This window comes from Scatophagus argus, chromosome 21, assembly GCF_020382885.2.
Source record: "Scatophagus argus isolate fScaArg1 chromosome 21, fScaArg1.pri, whole genome shotgun sequence".
Classification (NCBI taxonomy): domain Eukaryota; kingdom Metazoa; phylum Chordata; class Actinopteri; family Scatophagidae; genus Scatophagus; species Scatophagus argus.
Genome location: NC_058513.1, coordinates 10016237 through 10032845, shown reverse-complemented (window position 1 = coordinate 10032845; position 16609 = coordinate 10016237). Strand labels below are relative to the sequence as shown.

At 42.2% G+C, this 16609-nt stretch overlaps 1 protein-coding gene across 3 annotated transcripts; it reads left to right on the top strand.

The window, feature by feature from the left end:
- The first annotated feature begins 5555 nt into the window (after positions 1-5555).
- Positions 5556-16299, top strand: atp2a1l (ATPase sarcoplasmic/endoplasmic reticulum Ca2+ transporting 1, like). 3 transcript variants are annotated; one of them, XM_046377385.1, is made up of 24 exons: positions 5557-5841; positions 6857-6874; positions 7262-7344; positions 8341-8445; positions 9278-9416; positions 10135-10215; positions 10315-10400; positions 10521-10818; positions 10912-11078; positions 11180-11268; positions 11368-11470; positions 11567-11698; positions 11803-11919; positions 12009-12227; positions 12327-12438; positions 12534-12757; positions 12869-13089; positions 13208-13410; positions 13496-13581; positions 13665-13798; positions 13909-14026; positions 14180-14297; positions 14665-14710; positions 15989-16299. In XM_046377385.1, exons 1-23 carry the CDS (start codon positions 5724-5726, stop codon positions 14667-14669), a joined length of 2976 nt encoding a protein of 991 aa, XP_046233341.1. In that variant the 5' UTR covers positions 5557-5723; the 3' UTR covers positions 14670-14710; positions 15989-16299. The 3 variants fall into 3 exon arrangements, with proteins under 3 accessions (XP_046233339.1, XP_046233340.1, XP_046233341.1); XM_046377383.1 differs by lacking the exon at positions 14665-14710 and having other exon boundaries at positions 5556-5841; XM_046377384.1 differs by lacking the exon at positions 14665-14710 and having other exon boundaries at positions 5556-5841; positions 6857-6881; positions 7269-7344.
- The last annotated feature ends 310 nt before the right edge of the window (positions 16300-16609 follow it).

The window sequence follows — 16609 nt, the reverse complement described above, 5'->3', positions numbered from 1 at the left end:
ACATGATCCAATATTGTTAGAAAAGTGTGAAAACCAAACGTTACTTCATAAATTATACAGTTCAGTCCATTTGTGTGGCTGCAACATACTTCATCAGTCATGGCTATCTACCCAAAAATAACATCCCGGTTGGATAAGAGCACTCAAAATAGACTAGACATTGAAGATGACTAGTATAAGAGTTCATCTTTCAAATGATACCAAATACTGTACATACTATTTCATACAGCTATGCTTGCCTGAAATATTAAGCGGTTTACTATATCGATCTTGTTGATTCGAGCAAGGCTGCAGCAGAGCAAGGACTCAAGTAAAAGTAAAAATTGAAAACATGCCTGAAAAGTAACTTAAGGAACAAAAAGATTAATATGTCAATCTTGTGATTAAACAGATGGATAAATTACAACATGGCAAAATCTCAGTTCTTTTAAGTATGATTTAAAAATCCCTACGGCTACATCAACATGGTTAAAAGAATTAATAAAAAAATGTAGCATGGGGAGTATCTGCAAATGTGTTACTAGTAAGTGGAAGTGCAGAGTTTTTTTCCCACAGTGTCTGAGTGAGAGTAGGAAGGATGCTGTATTAAATGTATACCATGTAGACAAAAATATCAAGACATACCTCTTTGTGGGGCTGTTTTTCAGGGAGGCCTTACTTCCAGTGAAGGGAAATCTTAATGCTTCAGCATACCAAGACATTTTGGACAATGCTATGCTTCCAACTTTGTGGCAGTCAGTTTGGGGAAGAACCTTTTCTATTCCAGCATGACTGTGCCCCAGTGCACAAAGCAACGTCCATAAAGACATGGTTGGATGAGTTCGACGTGGAAGAACTTGAACTGCCACCATCCAACACTTTTGAAATGAACTGCAACAGTGATTGTGAGTCAGGGCTTTTGGTCTAACATCAGTGTCTGACCTCATAAATGCTTTACTGCATAAATGGGCAAAAATTCCCACACTCCAACACTCAAAATCTTGTGGAAAGCCTTCCCAGAGGAGTGGAAGCTGTTAAAGCTGCAAAACTGTCTGTGTATTTAGAATACAATGTCATTAAAGTCCCTGCAGGTGTAGTGCTCAGGTGCCGCAATACTTTTGTTTATGTAGTGTTTTTCAGCTGATTATGTAACCATGTACATAATACTGTATTGGATCAAACTTCTCTGCAATTTGAGTATAGGGTTTGCTATGATGTTGAATCTTGCCAAATATTAAATCAAATGCGCCTCTTAAATTTGAGCAACTTGAGGCAGCTGGAGGTCAAATCTGAAGTATCTCAACCATTAAAACTAACAGGAGCACCAGAGTGCGTGATTCTGAGTTCTCCAATAAAGTGTCTTTGCCAGTAAATTAACAACGCTGGCCTCTAAAAATTCAGAGCTTGCCAAGTAAATGAGACCCCATCAGTAAAATGAAAACCACTTTTGATCAACAGGCTCACTTTCCCTTCAGCTCCCCCGTGGCTTATATAGTACAGCCCTAAGTGCATGGAATGGTGCGAACAACTAGGAACTCTTTCGGCCCAATGTACCACACGGATACTGATGACGCCGTGGAGTCAGATGTGCCCTCCAACATCCTATCTTGTTTTCTCTCAATAGATGAAAGCTAGACTTACGAGCCTGAAGTAGAAGGTCCAGCATTCCGAAATAAAAAAGCCGCAAAGCTGTTGTGGTGCCGTGCCCAGCAGCACAGTATCACCTGCTCTATTTATATCTCATGAGGAATTCTGCATTCAGAGACTCAGCTGCCACTTCTATTATTACTATTAGCTAATGCTGTAACAAGTGCCCAGCTAACTCCGACACTGTAGCTCTTTTATCCACGGCCTTATTGCCCAGTACTAATTGTGTCCTCACTGTCAATACCACACATTATTTCATGCATGCATGTAAAAGTTAAAGATCGTGACAAACCTGCAGATTTATGATGCAATTTTGATGCAGTTTTGATTTTTGATGCAGTAATTATTTATTGCACAGCCTGTTGAGTTGAGGGTGCTACTTAAAAATAAAAAATCAATGTTAACAACCTGTTTCTCAAGTGTAAGAATTACGCTGTCTGTCTGGCAAATTAGTTCAGGGTGTTTTTTCGAAAGACGACATGAATGAAAGCTTATGACTGCATATAGATTAGCTGGACAGCAGAGGAGGTGCAACCCACAGAATGTGCTGTTAATGACGACGACCTGCTTTAGGAAGTATGCCAGTCTTTCCTGGCTCCATGTTTTTAAGTGACAAGTGTCGCTTCGTCCCTCTCTCTTGGCTTGTGCCGTGCAAGTCAGCAGAGACAGACTTAGTTGCATAAGATAGGCGTGCGTAAAGCTGCACCATCGCAGCACTTAACACTTTAACAGAACTGGGAACATGTATAGAGTTCACAAGTGAAGGGGGGGGGGGGGGTTTGAGGAGGCACATGGTGATCCCTCAGCCTGGCATGAGGGCGTGGCATGTTAGCACCACAGTTGGAGGTGATGGGTCTCCCATCTTGCAGGGGTTTACGCTGTAGTAGTCCCTGGACCCACAGGATTGTGACACTTCAGAGACAGAGGTGGAAGATGGAGGGGAGAGAGCTAGAAACCTTATCCTTCTGGGATATTGAGTTAAATGTCATTGCTCTGCCCTGAGGGAGACACTGACAGGCTGACCCCTATCACAGCCCCCAAATCTCAGAGGTCAGTGGCTGCACAACAGCTGAGGCCTGGAGACCAGCTGGGTGAAACAGAGATGTGGACACAGGCAGAGCAGAATAAGAATAAAATGTTTCAGCACCATGTCTGGGAACAACAAAAGTTCAGATAACATAAAGCTAGTGCCAAATGTTATCAAAGTCGATTTTATTTGTAGGTGTTGGGCAAATTAATTCCTTGAAATTTAATGCACTTGCAGTTTACAGTTTTGCAGTTTTTTGGCATACCATTTGGAACAGTGGACAGTGAAATGCATATGTACCTATAAATAAAATGTTGCCTAATACAAAATATGTTATCTGCTTAGATTTAAGCTTATACAAATATTCAAAAATATAAGATATATGTAATTATTTGTATGAATACACCATACAGCTTTGCACACAGCTTTTCAAAAATGCTTAAATTCTCCCAAATTTAAGGAAGTATGAAGAAAGTATAAAGAATGATTTGATTTTTAATCATATTGCCACTCTCTTCTACATCATGGATAATGTACTGCACCTTCTGGGTCAGGAACTGCTCCTCATCAGCAGGCCGGAGGGTCGGGTCAGTGGGCCACTCGCAGCTTATTGGAAACTTGAAAGCGGCCACAAAACAATTTCCTATTTTAGAAATTCTCTGTGGAGGAGCAGCAGAAGCTCATGTTTGTGTTAGGCTAATACTGCACATGCTGTAAATATGCCCTCATCAGCTGTAAGTTACTCCACGGGTACTGAAAATATCTGGTCAGTCCATTAACGTACACATGAGTTTGAAATGTAAATATACACATAATGTTTAAATGTGTTATATAGATATTTATTCCATTTATTTGGAACACACACAGAGACAACAAAACTGACCCATGACTGATAATGGCTGTGTGAAGTGACGTAATGAGCTGGACTAAACAAATATATATGTTTTTACACTTTTCATTCACATTATAACCATACAAAATAACAACAGACTCACTTATTGTCCATGAGGATGCTTGAGACTATAGAGTCTGTCAGTCGTGCTGGAGTGAGCACATAAGTATAAATCTTGGCAAAGGTTTTTTTTTTAACATAATAGAAAATCGCTAAAAATACTTTTCAATTGTTAAAAATAACTCACAAATCAAATCAAATATAAATAACCATTCAGTGGAACAATATTGAATTTAAAATTGTAGAATTAGAGGAACATTTCGCCATCCTTCCTTTTTTGTCAGTTGTATTGGCTAATGAGGAGTCCTAAAGCTCATTTTCTGGTTGTTCACACCGTAAACGTGAGTGAGCAGTGATATCGTTACAAAATATACATGTATATATAAATAAAGAGTGTGGAGGACGAAGCTTCAGAACTTGTCAAGCATTTGACGATCATGAAAGGTACTTTTCAGGCGGCTCAAATAACACAACATCACCAACATGGTTAACTGTTGCTTGTTGAAATCGTCATCAGCTCTGTGTATGGCTCTTGTATAAATTATCCCACTGTAGCTAAATGTCTCATCTGTTTTCTGCTTGCCTCACGCACGAGTTGATGGCTGACACTCGGCCTGTTTTCTTTTTCTAGGAGCAGTTTGACCAAAAATAAACTTTGGAGAGTGCAATTTGTTATGCAATAACTACCAATAAGTGCATTTTTTACAGTAAAGCCTATTTCAACAAATTGCACTGTGAAACTTCAGAACAACACGAGGCAGTAATAAATAGATTGGACCAAAAAAATGTGTCCTGTAGCTGTCAAACATGATGAGCAGTAACCACTGCTGTTCTAACAGGAGCACCTGTCAGGTTATTGATTAGCAACAGCAACTTGAATTCTTGTCCACAGAGGACTCTGCACCACCCAGCAGCCTGTTTACTGCTCTTAAAACAAATAGTAAATCTACGCAGTGTGTGCTCAACACACTTACGACACTCAATTCAAGCTAGCCGTGTCTGAAACAGGAAATGTTTAGGAAGTTTGTTTTTTTGTGACTTGCCAATAACAAATTCAGTGCTCTGAGTTCACCACAAGAGGCCATTGTGCCTCACCCAACTGCAATTTGTGATGGGATCATGTGTTGCGCATCTGCCTAAGCTGCACCATTTCTCCCCGCTGCCTCCTCTTCCTCATAAAAAAAGAGAAATAAAATTTGATCCTGCTGTATCTGTAGGCTGGGCTTTTCCTCTGTGGTGCAATAGTGTCACTCTGACTGTCCCCCAGCAATCGTTCCTCTACTACACACTCGCTTTCCTCTGTTCTTTACTATTCCCATGTTTCACTCAACTGGGATTATTATCAGCTCTCAGTTAGTAAGAGTGTTTGGCTCTGCAGAAGTTTATATGTTCTCTGATGATAGTAGATGTTGAGGTTCTGGTGCACAGCGAGCTCTATGTGTTAGTGTAAAATGCCAGCTAATTCTTGTATTACGTTATTGCTCCAATAAGTCCCTACTTCAGTCTCTTCCTCTTTGTGTAGTTCACTCCTCCCTGTCTGCTTCAGCCACCTTCCTCAGCACAAACCAGTTGAGCCGTCACTCAGTACCCCCCCCCCTTCCGTGGATGGTCTCCTGTCTCACTCTCTCACCTTCTCCCTTCGTCTTATTCCACTGACCATGCATGTTCCAAAAACAGATCTCATTTTCATCCACGGTGCAACCCCCCCCCCCACCCCCCCACACTCCTCCAACCCCAGCACCACCACTCTCCTGCATTACCTCCTTTCCAAATCCAAGCCTTGTCCTCAGTTCCTGTCAAAGTCCACCATCCCACCACCCCATTGCACCACCTCGAGCCCCACCCGTGTCCCCCCACCCCACCATTTCCTCCCATGCTGGAATTTGGAGGCGTGTGTCGGCGGGGTGTCCACCAATCCCGAGCCCTTTGCTGGTATAAAACCCTGAGCGTGTATGCACTTATTTGCTCTTTCTGTCAGTCCAGCACTCCTGCATTGGAGGGTGCCACACTTTGAGGTGAGGGTGGTGGACCAAGGGTAAAAACTGCAGAGAACAACAAGAAGTAAAAGAGCGTGGATAGACACGGTTAGACAGGCAATCCCTTGTCTATCCAGAAAGGATGGAGAACGCACACACAAAGGTGCCAGCAGAATGCCTGGCTTACTTCGGGGTGAATGAGCACACTGGTCTCAGTCCTGAACAGTTCAAGAAGAACCTGGAGAAGTATGGCTTCAATGGTGAGAGAGTGGGGCATCAGGGATGGGGAGGGATGCTTTCTGAAAGGCTAACAAAGTACAGTAACTGGTAACTGGGCCATATAGCAAACAAAAAGATCTGAATGTATGCCTTCATAATATCAACAAGTTCATTTGCTAGGATAGCTTCTCCAAATGTTATCCTGGGTCAGCACCGGTGGAGTTTCCTGAGATACTAGCTGGGCTGGGCTTGGTTGAGGTTTTTGCATGTGATGCTTTTTTAGAGAGGAGTTGGAACAGCTGGTAGAAATGCAGAGACATTGAGAAGCAGAGACTTTGAGGGCTTTGAAGAGCTATTTAAAGATGGCCAAAGAAGATGGCTGGAGAGGGAGAAAAACAGGTGATGGCTCAAGAAGCTTCCTGGGTGATATACAGGGCAGGCATTAGCAGGAGAGATGGATAATTTTAGGCTGGGTAAAAGGGGAGGTCCTTAGATGGCTTACGGCTGAATGACCTGTAATATGATTGCTGATCAATAACCAGTGGAATGGCAGATTAGAGAACACAGACTGTGTAATATAGTAGTAGTAATATAGAAGTTCAAAAGCAGCAACATTCATGTTTTCGCCGTCAAGTCTCTGTTGACTTGGAAGATTATAGTAAGCTGCCATTAAATATAATTTATAATTTATTTTGTTTAATAATCAAGGAATTTCTAAACTGCAGTGAAGGTTTCATTAGGTCCAGCTTAGAACCAAAGCAATCTGATTCAGGATCAAATAAGTGAATACAGAACAATGGCTTTTTAATTTCAGGCGTCTGGGCTAAGTGCTAAATGTCGCCAAGTGTAAAGCACACAGGGGCTTTGAAAAGGAGGAAACTGGGAGTTTGAAGTCACATTTATCGTCTTATATCAACAAGTAGAACCTTTCTCTCAAAGTTTTATGGGAAATGTTTCTTTTCTGAACATTAATCACTTTGACTAAACATCCTTTTTCCCCTGTCTTTTTGTCTCCGTGCGCCGTTTCTCCTCTCTCACCTTTGTGTCCATCTCCAGAGCTGCCTGCTGAGGAGGGTAAGAAGTTTTAATCCAGCCACATTTATAAGACATGTAAATCTGAACAACAACTTCCAGACACCTGATTCAATCCACATGGGAAGACCATCATCAGTACTCCAAACTGCCCCTCATCCACAGAAGGGTTGTGATAAAAACATGCAGGCAGCATTTTGACTATGTAATGCCCTCATGCTAATGACAGTCAATGCACATTATATTTTGACCATACCATCATCTCCAGCAACAAAGATCACAAATCCACACCACACACTCTTAAACTCTTCCCATTTCACTGAATTACACTGAAACACTTGCATACTTTGGTAATTACATTTTTATTTTGAGGTAATTATCCAGTATTCATCTCTTCTCTGTCTCTGTTTCATTGTCTGTCTCACTCAGGTAAGAGCATCTGGGAGCTGGTTGTTGAGCAGTTCGAGGATTTGCTTGTCAGAATCCTGCTGCTGGCTGCCTGCATCTCTTTTGTAAGTAAACAAGTGTTAGGTTTTTGTTTTTGTTTTTGTTTTGTTTTTAATGTGTCAGTAATGTTAAACCGCGTTTATTCCTGTCATGTTCATTTTAAACTCATGTAGCAGTAATAGGATTTGTAGTAGACTCAATGTTAGCAGCAAAGTACATGAAACCAGTGACACCACGTGGGATCAGGCAGCTCACTTGACTTGAAAATGAGCTTTCTCACATTTATATTTTTGGCACAATAATCTCTAGACCCTCATGCTTGAGTGTCATCTTGGCACACATTCAGGTTCATTGTATATAACTTTAAAACCCACCACACAAACCTCTCCAGTAAACAAACATCCTGTATTTGATCATGTTCACCCCTCCGTGTATTTTTAAAAACGACAACTTGAGAGGAGGGAGAAAGATAGTGAGGGCTTGTAGGAGGTGTATTAATTCCTATGCCCAGCTTTCACCCCTTCGGGCAGCTGTCATGATGGCCTTAGAAGGCGAATATTGAGGAGCCAGTGAGAGACGGGGGTCAGGAAAGTATAGGGGGGCTGAGGGGTAAGGGTTTATTTTAAGAAAACCCCAAGCTGAGGAGAGAAACTGAATCCTTCGGGAAAGGTCAGGCCTGAAGGAAGGAACGAAGGGCCTCCACAGAGAAAAGGCTGAAGTCAGAAGGAGCAAGGAGTTGTGGGACATTGAGATCAAATTAATAACAATTCTGAAATTACATTTTTGCACACGCAGATATCAGTGTGACAGGCATTAACACGTATATAAATTCAACATATATATTTACATATTATATATCAAAGCTCATGACATCCTCCACAACTCAACAACACAACAAAATATGTTGTTATTCAGACTTTACAAATTATATCCAAGGTTATAAAGGAATCTTTTTATTCAGGTGCAATGTAATATTTAAAACGAAGTCTGTTCAAAGTACAGATGTTTAGACGTTTGTACATGCTGTTTCTCTGATATGCTCTTTGCCACTATGACCTCAGGTGCTGGCCTGGTTCGAGGAAGGTGAGGAGACCGTCACTGCCTTTGTGGAACCCTTCGTCATCCTTCTTATCCTCATCGCTAACGCCGTTGTTGGAGTGTGGCAGGTCAGTGACATGGCCCAGAACATTGAGCAATGAGACATATCCACCACACCGTCTGCAGAAAACACACAGGTTCCAGTTACTGCCGTGTTTTCAACCCAGACGTGGTTGCGCAACTGCAACATTATCATTTTTACAGCTTTGAAGCTCAGAATAGTTAGTATGTGGTCTAGAGTTGCTGTTACAACATAGAGTAAATCTTAAATAAACAATATTATTCACTCTAATATCTGTTCAGGAGATGGATGGTCCACATTATGCATGCAAGTCACGCTTGTCTACACACATGCCATTAAGTCACTGACACTGCTGTCAGACATCAGTCACTATGACAGCACTGTTGTTCTCACATCCCCGCCAAATGTTGAAATCAGCTGCTTCATTCCCGTTTTGTCATTGAGAAACAGAACTGACTTTGGCACATTTCTATTAGATGATTCATGCTGGGCAACCCGCATCAAATTTTATTCTTCCAAATATTATCTTTGAACACAGCATGTACTTTTCTTGTTGCAGAGTTCCTTGTCTTGTATACTTTCACACATCAGAATGTCACATCAGATCATAGATATGACCTACTCATGTGTCACTGGTAGGTTGTGTATCAGTGTTTAATTGCCCTGTGTAATGACTGACATGCCAGACCAAGGTTAAAATGAATATAGATTACATTCAAGAAAGGATAAACAGGCATGTTGACATGGGTTTATTGATAACTGTTACCCTGTGTGTTAGTTTTCTTCTCAATCTGTGAGTATGTCTTTCTGTTGTTATTTTAGCTGATGCCTTTTTCTGACTTTGACTTTATTTGTCTTTTTGTCGGTGTTTGCCACAGGAGCGTAACGCTGAAGATGCCATCGAGGCTCTCAAGGAGTACGAGCCTGAGATGGGCAAAGTTTACCGTTCTGACAGAAAGAGTGTGCAGATGATCAAGGCCAGAGAAATTGTCCCTGGAGACATTGTGGAGGTGTCTGGTAAGAAATGTCAAAATTGTTCATTGTCTCTGTTTTCTTATTACTTTTAAAGGCGAGATGAGTTACTTACATTTCTGTTGAGGGAAAGAAACACACAAATTCAGCATATACGTGTCTGGTGAAGGCTGATGGAAAAGCCTTGTGCAACGTGAGCCAGGCAGGATGGAGTAGCACTGCTGTAAAAACATGCTGACTGAAGGAAAGCAAAATCAGGAATATAAATACCCTCACTAGCACCTGCCGCACCTCTTCACCCCTCCCTACTATTGCCTACTTCTGTACATTTGCCAGTGTACACCTGTTGCCTCTTTAGCTGGGAGTCCCAACGCTCTCCTCCCCTTGCCCCAGCATATGTGGTTCATTCTCATTCTCAGTTTATGTTCTGTCTTATTATGAAATCTATGGATTAAGATAACCATGTAGATTACAGTCGTTCTGAATATTTGGCTCAAAGTCGGAACAAATTTCACCTTAATTTTTGTATACATATTCAATTATTTTTCAGTTATGGGTTTCTTCTACTTTCAGCAATGACAGTCACTTGAATGTGAAGGAGGTGTGGAAATAATTAAAAATAAGAAATTTTAAACTATCCCAAATGCACAGCCATCGTAGCTGCAATTATTTTATGGTTAAGGTAATTAAGAACAATATTTCTTATTTCAGTAAGAAGTAATGAGGATTTGTTTTTATGATGGCTCATCTGTGATTCCCACAGTTGGTGACAAAGTCCCCGCTGACATCAGGATTGTTTCCATCAAGTCCACCACCCTGCGTGTTGACCAGTCCATCCTTACTGGTAAGCTTTCAAGGCACCCTAAGTCTGCCTAATGCATGTTTTTCTGTCTTATCTCCATTTGCAGTTTTGGATTAATTTTCTGGGGTTTTTTTCTCTCAGGTGAGTCCGTCAGTGTGATCAAGCATACTGATGCTGTTCCCGACCCCAGAGCTGTCAACCAGGACAAGAAGAACATGCTTTTCTCTGTAAGTGCCTCACTAGCATGAATATTATATTTTCAGTGTTGCAGCCATTTTCCCCCTTTATTTCTTTATTTCTCTACCACTATGTGCTTTCTTTCATTTCACTTCTTCTCTCCTTTGTAGGGCACTAACATCGCTGCTGGCAAGGCCATCGGTGTTGCTGTGGCCACCGGAGTCTCCACTGAGATCGGCAAGATCCGTGACCAGATGGCTGCCACTGAGCAGGAGAAGACCCCTCTGCAGGCAAAGCTGGACGAGTTTGGCGAGCAGCTGTCCAAGGTTATCTCCCTGATCTGTGTTGCCGTCTGGGCCATCAACATTGGCCACTTCAACGACCCCGTCCATGGTGGTTCCTGGATCCGTGGTGCTGTCTACTACTTCAAGATTGCTGTGGCTCTGGCTGTGGCTGCCATCCCTGAAGGTAATGAAGCACACAAACACATCAAACCAGTACAACCGTTTGTCCCCCCACTGCTCGTTCATCACGCTCACAATTTTCACCGATGTCTCTCAGGTCTGCCCGCTGTCATCACCACTTGCCTGGCCCTTGGTACCCGCCGTATGGCCAAGAAGAACGCCATTGTCAGAAGCCTCCCCTCTGTGGAGACCCTGGGCTGCACCTCTGTCATCTGCTCCGACAAGACTGGCACCCTCACCACCAACCAGATGTGTGTGACCAAGGTGGGTATCAAACTTTATTCACGTTCAAAAGAAATTCATGTTTACAGTTTGTTCTGCAAACTACTTTGGCTGCAATAAAAAGTTCCTTTCCTCCATCACAGATGTTCATCATCAAATCTGTTGAAGGCGACCATGTTGACCTTGATGCCTTTGATATCTCCGGCTCCAAGTACACCCCTGACGGCGAAGTGTAAGTTGTTTGTTCCTCATTCAAATCCAGCATCAGTCACACACCGAAGTGCACATGAGCCATTTTTCATTTATTTCCGATTCTCTCTTTGTCTTTCAGTTCCCAGGGAGGTGCTAAAGTCAACTGCAGTGGATACGATGGCCTTGTTGAGCTGGCTACCATCTGCGCCCTGTGCAATGACTCTTCTCTGGACTACAATGAGGTAAAGTTATAAAGTTGTGCGGTATATTTGCGAAGTCAAAGATACTGAGGTTCAGCAAATTTAACCAATTTTCTCCATCGCCTTCCTTTTCTCCAGTCCAAGAAGACCTATGAGAAAGTCGGTGAGGCTACTGAGACCGCCTTGTCCTGCCTGGTTGAGAAGATGAATGTGTTCAACTCCAACGTGAAGAACTTGTCCAGGATTGAGAGAGCCAATGCCTGCTGCACTGTAAGTTTCATCCAGCCATTTGCTGCATGTTGAGGATAATTTGTATGTTTATTGCTAATTTTATTAATTGTGTAACTATTTTGAATCTCTGTGTCCTCCAAAAGGTCATCAAGCAGCTCATGAGGAAGAACGTCACTCTGGAGTTCTCCCGTGACAGGAAGTCCATGTCCGTGTACTGCACTCCCACTAAGGGTGACGGTGGTGCCAAGATGTTTGTGAAGGCTAGTTTCTTTCTTTCTTAAATCCCTCAATCAGAGACTGAACTCAGCATTCAACTAAACATGAAATAAACATCCTTTTGTCTCCACAGGGTGCCCCAGAAGGTGTGATTGACAGGTGTGCATATGTGCGTGTTGGCACCACTCGTGTGCCTCTGACCAACGCCATCAAGGAGAAGATCATGGCTGTTATCAGGGACTGGGGTACTGGCCGTGACACCCTGCGTTGTTTGGCCCTGGCCACCCGTGACACCCCACTGAAGATGGAGGAGATGAACCTCGAGGACTCCACCAAGTTTGCCGACTACGAGGTGAGAAGTTGGTGGACTTGATATTGAAATGTGTGATCACAACAGTGAGAACAAGTTAAAATTTGTACTGAATGGCTCCATTCATGCTCCTCTCTACAGACTGACCTGACCTTTGTTGGCTGCGTGGGTATGTTGGATCCCCCTCGTAAGGAGGTCACTGGCTCCATTGAGCTGTGCAGAGCTGCTGGAATCCGTGTCATTATGATCACTGGTTAGTATCACGAGTGCAGTAAATTACCAATAAAGAAAGGCGCTGTGATTTAATATTATAGCATATTATCATTCAACTGCTTCTCTGTATTTCAGGTGACAACAAGGGAACCGCTATTGCCATCTGCCGTCGCATTGGCATCTTTGGTGAGGATGAGGATGTTTCTGGCAAGGCCTACACCGGACGTGAGTTTGATGATCTGCCCCTCCACGAACAGTCTGAGGCTGTGCGCAGAGCTTGCTGCTTTGCCCGTGTGGAGCCATCCCACAAGTCCAAGATTGTGGAGTACCTGCAGGGTTATGATGACATTACTGCTATGGTGAGAGCTCAACAGCATAGGAAACAACCTACATCTGACAAAAACATGTAGAAATGTACATATGTGCGGTTTTATAATAATTTAACTCATACTTGTCTCTTCTCACTCCAGACTGGTGATGGTGTGAACGATGCCCCTGCCCTGAAGAAGGCTGAGATTGGCATCGCCATGGGCTCTGGCACTGCCGTTGCCAAGTCTGCCTCTGAGATGGTCCTGGCTGACGACAACTTCTCTTCCATTGTGGCTGCCGTTGAGGAGGGCAGAGCTATCTACAACAACATGAAGCAGTTCATCCGCTACCTCATCTCCTCCAACGTTGGTGAGGTCGTCTGGTGAGTGGCGTAACATTCACTCTGATCCGCGCCTGAACGGCATAATTCAGCCATCTTTCTCTCTGTCTGGCTAACCTCTGCCCTTCATTTGAACTTTTTTCTCTTTTCACTCTCTTAGTATCTTCCTGACTGCTGCTCTGGGTCTGCCTGAGGCTCTGATCCCCGTGCAGCTACTGTGGGTCAACCTGGTGACTGATGGTCTGCCTGCCACCGCTCTGGGCTTCAACCCCCCTGATCTGGATATCATGGGCAAGCCCCCACGTTCCCCCAAGGAGCCCCTGATCTCTGGCTGGCTGTTCTTCAGATACATGGCCATTGGTGGTATGTAGGACTTTGTGTGTTTTGGTTTTGTTTAAATGCAGGACAAACACTTGCCTACACTGATGCTGTTACTTTTCTCTAACAGGATACGTCGGCGCTGCCACTGTTGGTGGTGCTGCCTGGTGGTTCCTCTATGATCCAACTGGCCCCGGTGTCACCTACTACCAGCTGGTAAATAATCGTTGCTTTGTCATGTAGCATCTCACTAACACTCACATGCAGGCCTTAAATGACATCACTTCCCCTCTGTGCAGTCCCACTTCATGCAGTGCCACGATGAGAATGAGGACTTTGCTGGCATTGACTGTGAGATCTTTGAGGCTTGCCCACCCATGACCATGGCCCTGTCTGTGCTGGTCACCATTGAGATGTGCAATGCTCTCAACAGGTAATGCTTCACATATGTTGCACAGAATAAACACTTTTAATCAGCATTACAAATTGAAAAAAATATTTATTGTGTGTACATTTCAAAATTCCTTTTTCTTCTTTCTCAAGCTTGTCTGAGAACCAGTCTCTGCTGCGCATGCCCCCATGGAGCAACTTCTGGCTGCTTTCCGCCATGACCCTCTCCATGTCCCTGCACTTCATGATCATCTATGTTGACCCTCTTCCCGTGAGTCAGCCACCAGTGCTTCTTGCAAATTGATTTAAGAGCTATGTGTGTGAATCCCTCAATTTTGGGGATTATATTGAAGTATTGTCCTCTGTGACATGTAGGTTTTGCCTTCCAATGTAGTTTTTGACTCCCTCTCTTTGCCACCCTCAGATGATCTTCAAGTTGACCCATCTGACCGTGGAACAGTGGCTGATGGTCTTGAAGCTTTCCTTCCCCGTCATCGCCATTGATGAAGTGCTGAAGTTTGTTGCCCGTAACTACGTTGAGAGTAAGTAGCTTTATACTGTTGCACCTTCACTCTAACATGTTAAACAAAATAAAGATGCACCCTATTTCCAAAAATAACAGCTCTTCTTCAGTTCTTCTTTTACAGACATTTGATATGATTTTAATTTATTAATACTGTCATATTTTTTGTTTATTAATTTGTATTTTAACGTAACTTAAATTAACTAACTAATTTAAGTGTAATCCTTCTTCATCCTGTACTGTCATTATATTTTATTACATCATCTCTTCATCTCATCTACATAAGTCACAAGTTCCCTAATGCCTGTTTTCTGCCTGATCTTTTTCGTCACTCCCTCCTCTCTCCCTTCATCATTAACTCACTTAACATTTTTGTTGATTTCCAGGCTAAATTCATTCAACCCACCACCTTTAGCCTGTAACTATTGCAAGGTATTCTATGGCTATCACTGTGTGTAGCTATAGTTCACTTGTATGTTGCGTTGCTTATGTTTCTGAAATCCGTCTTCAGCGCTGTCTGCTGTGTAGATTTTCACTTCCCTGTGGATGTGGTTCTCCCTGCTTCTTAATGAAACAATTGTAAAATGAATCTACCATCTGCCACTGAAAAGGTGGCATGATGACTAACAAACAGGGAGATCTCTCAGTCCACCAACTGGTATCTTGTCCTCCTCTGAGCTCTCTGTTTATTGCTATTTCTGATGTCCAGCTGGTTCATGAGATACAGCAGAGGGCGAGTTAATCAGCTCTGAGTTGCTGTGTGTTCATTCGGTTGTATCTGTTTGTGGTAGTAGGAGTATGACCAGTTCATGTTTTTGTACCTCTTATATATGTTTTTCTGTAAAAAGGCTTCATATTGTCGGTGCTCCATAAAAGCCTTCAGCAACAAGCTTTTATTTTAATCCTCCCATTTACCTTTTATGATCAGTAAGTACATGCTAAATACAATATTTTTTCTAATGAAAAGATGATGAAAGTTTTGTATGTCTTTACTGAATTAATTATGGATCAATTATGTAAGCAGATAATGAATGACAATTTAATACAGTTGTAATTATATAAAATATGTCTTAACTGGAGAAATGAAACACTTCAAATATCTTTATATCTGCTTATAAATACACCATTATGTGTTACAAACAATTTAGTATATGTTTATATAATGCTTAGAAATAATAAGTGGGGGAGTTGGAGTTAAATGTTACACAAGTTTTTAGAAAATTTTGAATTTTTTAAAAACTGGATTTCAGTATTCATGTTTAAGAGCCTCTATGGGAACATCAACCAGTTCTTGAAAAGATATTTTCCTTTTTAGAAAATCGTTTTCTGTAAAGGTCTAACACTGCGTTTCATTTGGGCCTGACCAAGCTATATTTGCCTGTAGTTTTTCACAAAAGAGTCAAAGAGTTACAGTTTGTCCTATTCAGTGATCTTTAACACTGGGGGGCGGGCAGGACAGCCTGCCTCCTGCCAACCCATAAATTGCACCCACATGGAGCTTCAATGTTGAAATGTTGACCCAGGCCTGTACTCATGTAAACATGACAATATTGATGTGTTGCTCCAAAACAAACTTAAGTTCAGGCCTGTAGAAAACTGCGTACCACCTGCTTAATGCTTTCAGTGTGGGTCTGTTCAATTTGTCAAAAGTGTCATTGCATTGGACTCCAAAATTCTTTCTGTCTCTGACTTTTATTTTCTCTTTACCAGGTACACAAGCTAAATAGAGATGTAGAAGAAGATGTTAAGGGTTGGAAAGAAAGAGGCGGAGAAGAGAGAAAGGAAGATCAAAACCGAAGAGGGGAGTGAGCCAAACAGTAGAAGAGAGAAGAGAAAATACATGAAAATATGCCTAAAAAAACAATAAAACAAAAAAAAATCTACTTAAACATAGCCTCTATATAAGGAAGGAGATTGAATTAAAATGACGGGAAGTATCCCTGTTGATAAAGGATTAAAATATTTAAGATTTTATTCTAAGAAATAAAGTATGTATTAAAAGTGATTTTTTGTTAAACTTGGATATTCTCAGTTGTTGTGTTTTTGTGTCCTCTGTCCATTTTCATATGAATGACTTTCCAGCTCATTATGTTTATTCTAGTCTTTGTTGCTTGTGTCTCATGCAGCCTCTCTGCTTTGGCTGGGATCTGTACAGTGTGGTGTAGGGTTGCAAAGTGACTTCATATGGGCAGAAAAACCACCACCATGCCTCCAGCTGCCAGTGCTCTCTATAGGGTCCATGCAGTGGGCAGACTCTGTTGGAGGTCTTGTGGCATAAAATGGACATATCCACTCAGTCACAACACTTTTGGTCTTATATATTGTTTACGT

Excerpts from the sequence above, each read along its gene's own strand:
- atp2a1l (XM_046377383.1), top strand. The coding sequence starts at position 5,724 with ATGGAGAACGCACACACAAAGGTGCCAGCAGAATGCCTGGCTTACTTC. Across the intron at positions 11,471-11,566 it reads CTTCTCTGGACTACAATGAG|TCCAAGAAGACCTATGAGAA; the intron begins GTAAAGTTATAA and ends CCTTTTCTCCAG. Across the intron at positions 14,027-14,179 it reads TCTATGTTGACCCTCTTCCC|ATGATCTTCAAGTTGACCCA; the intron begins GTGAGTCAGCCA and ends TGCCACCCTCAG.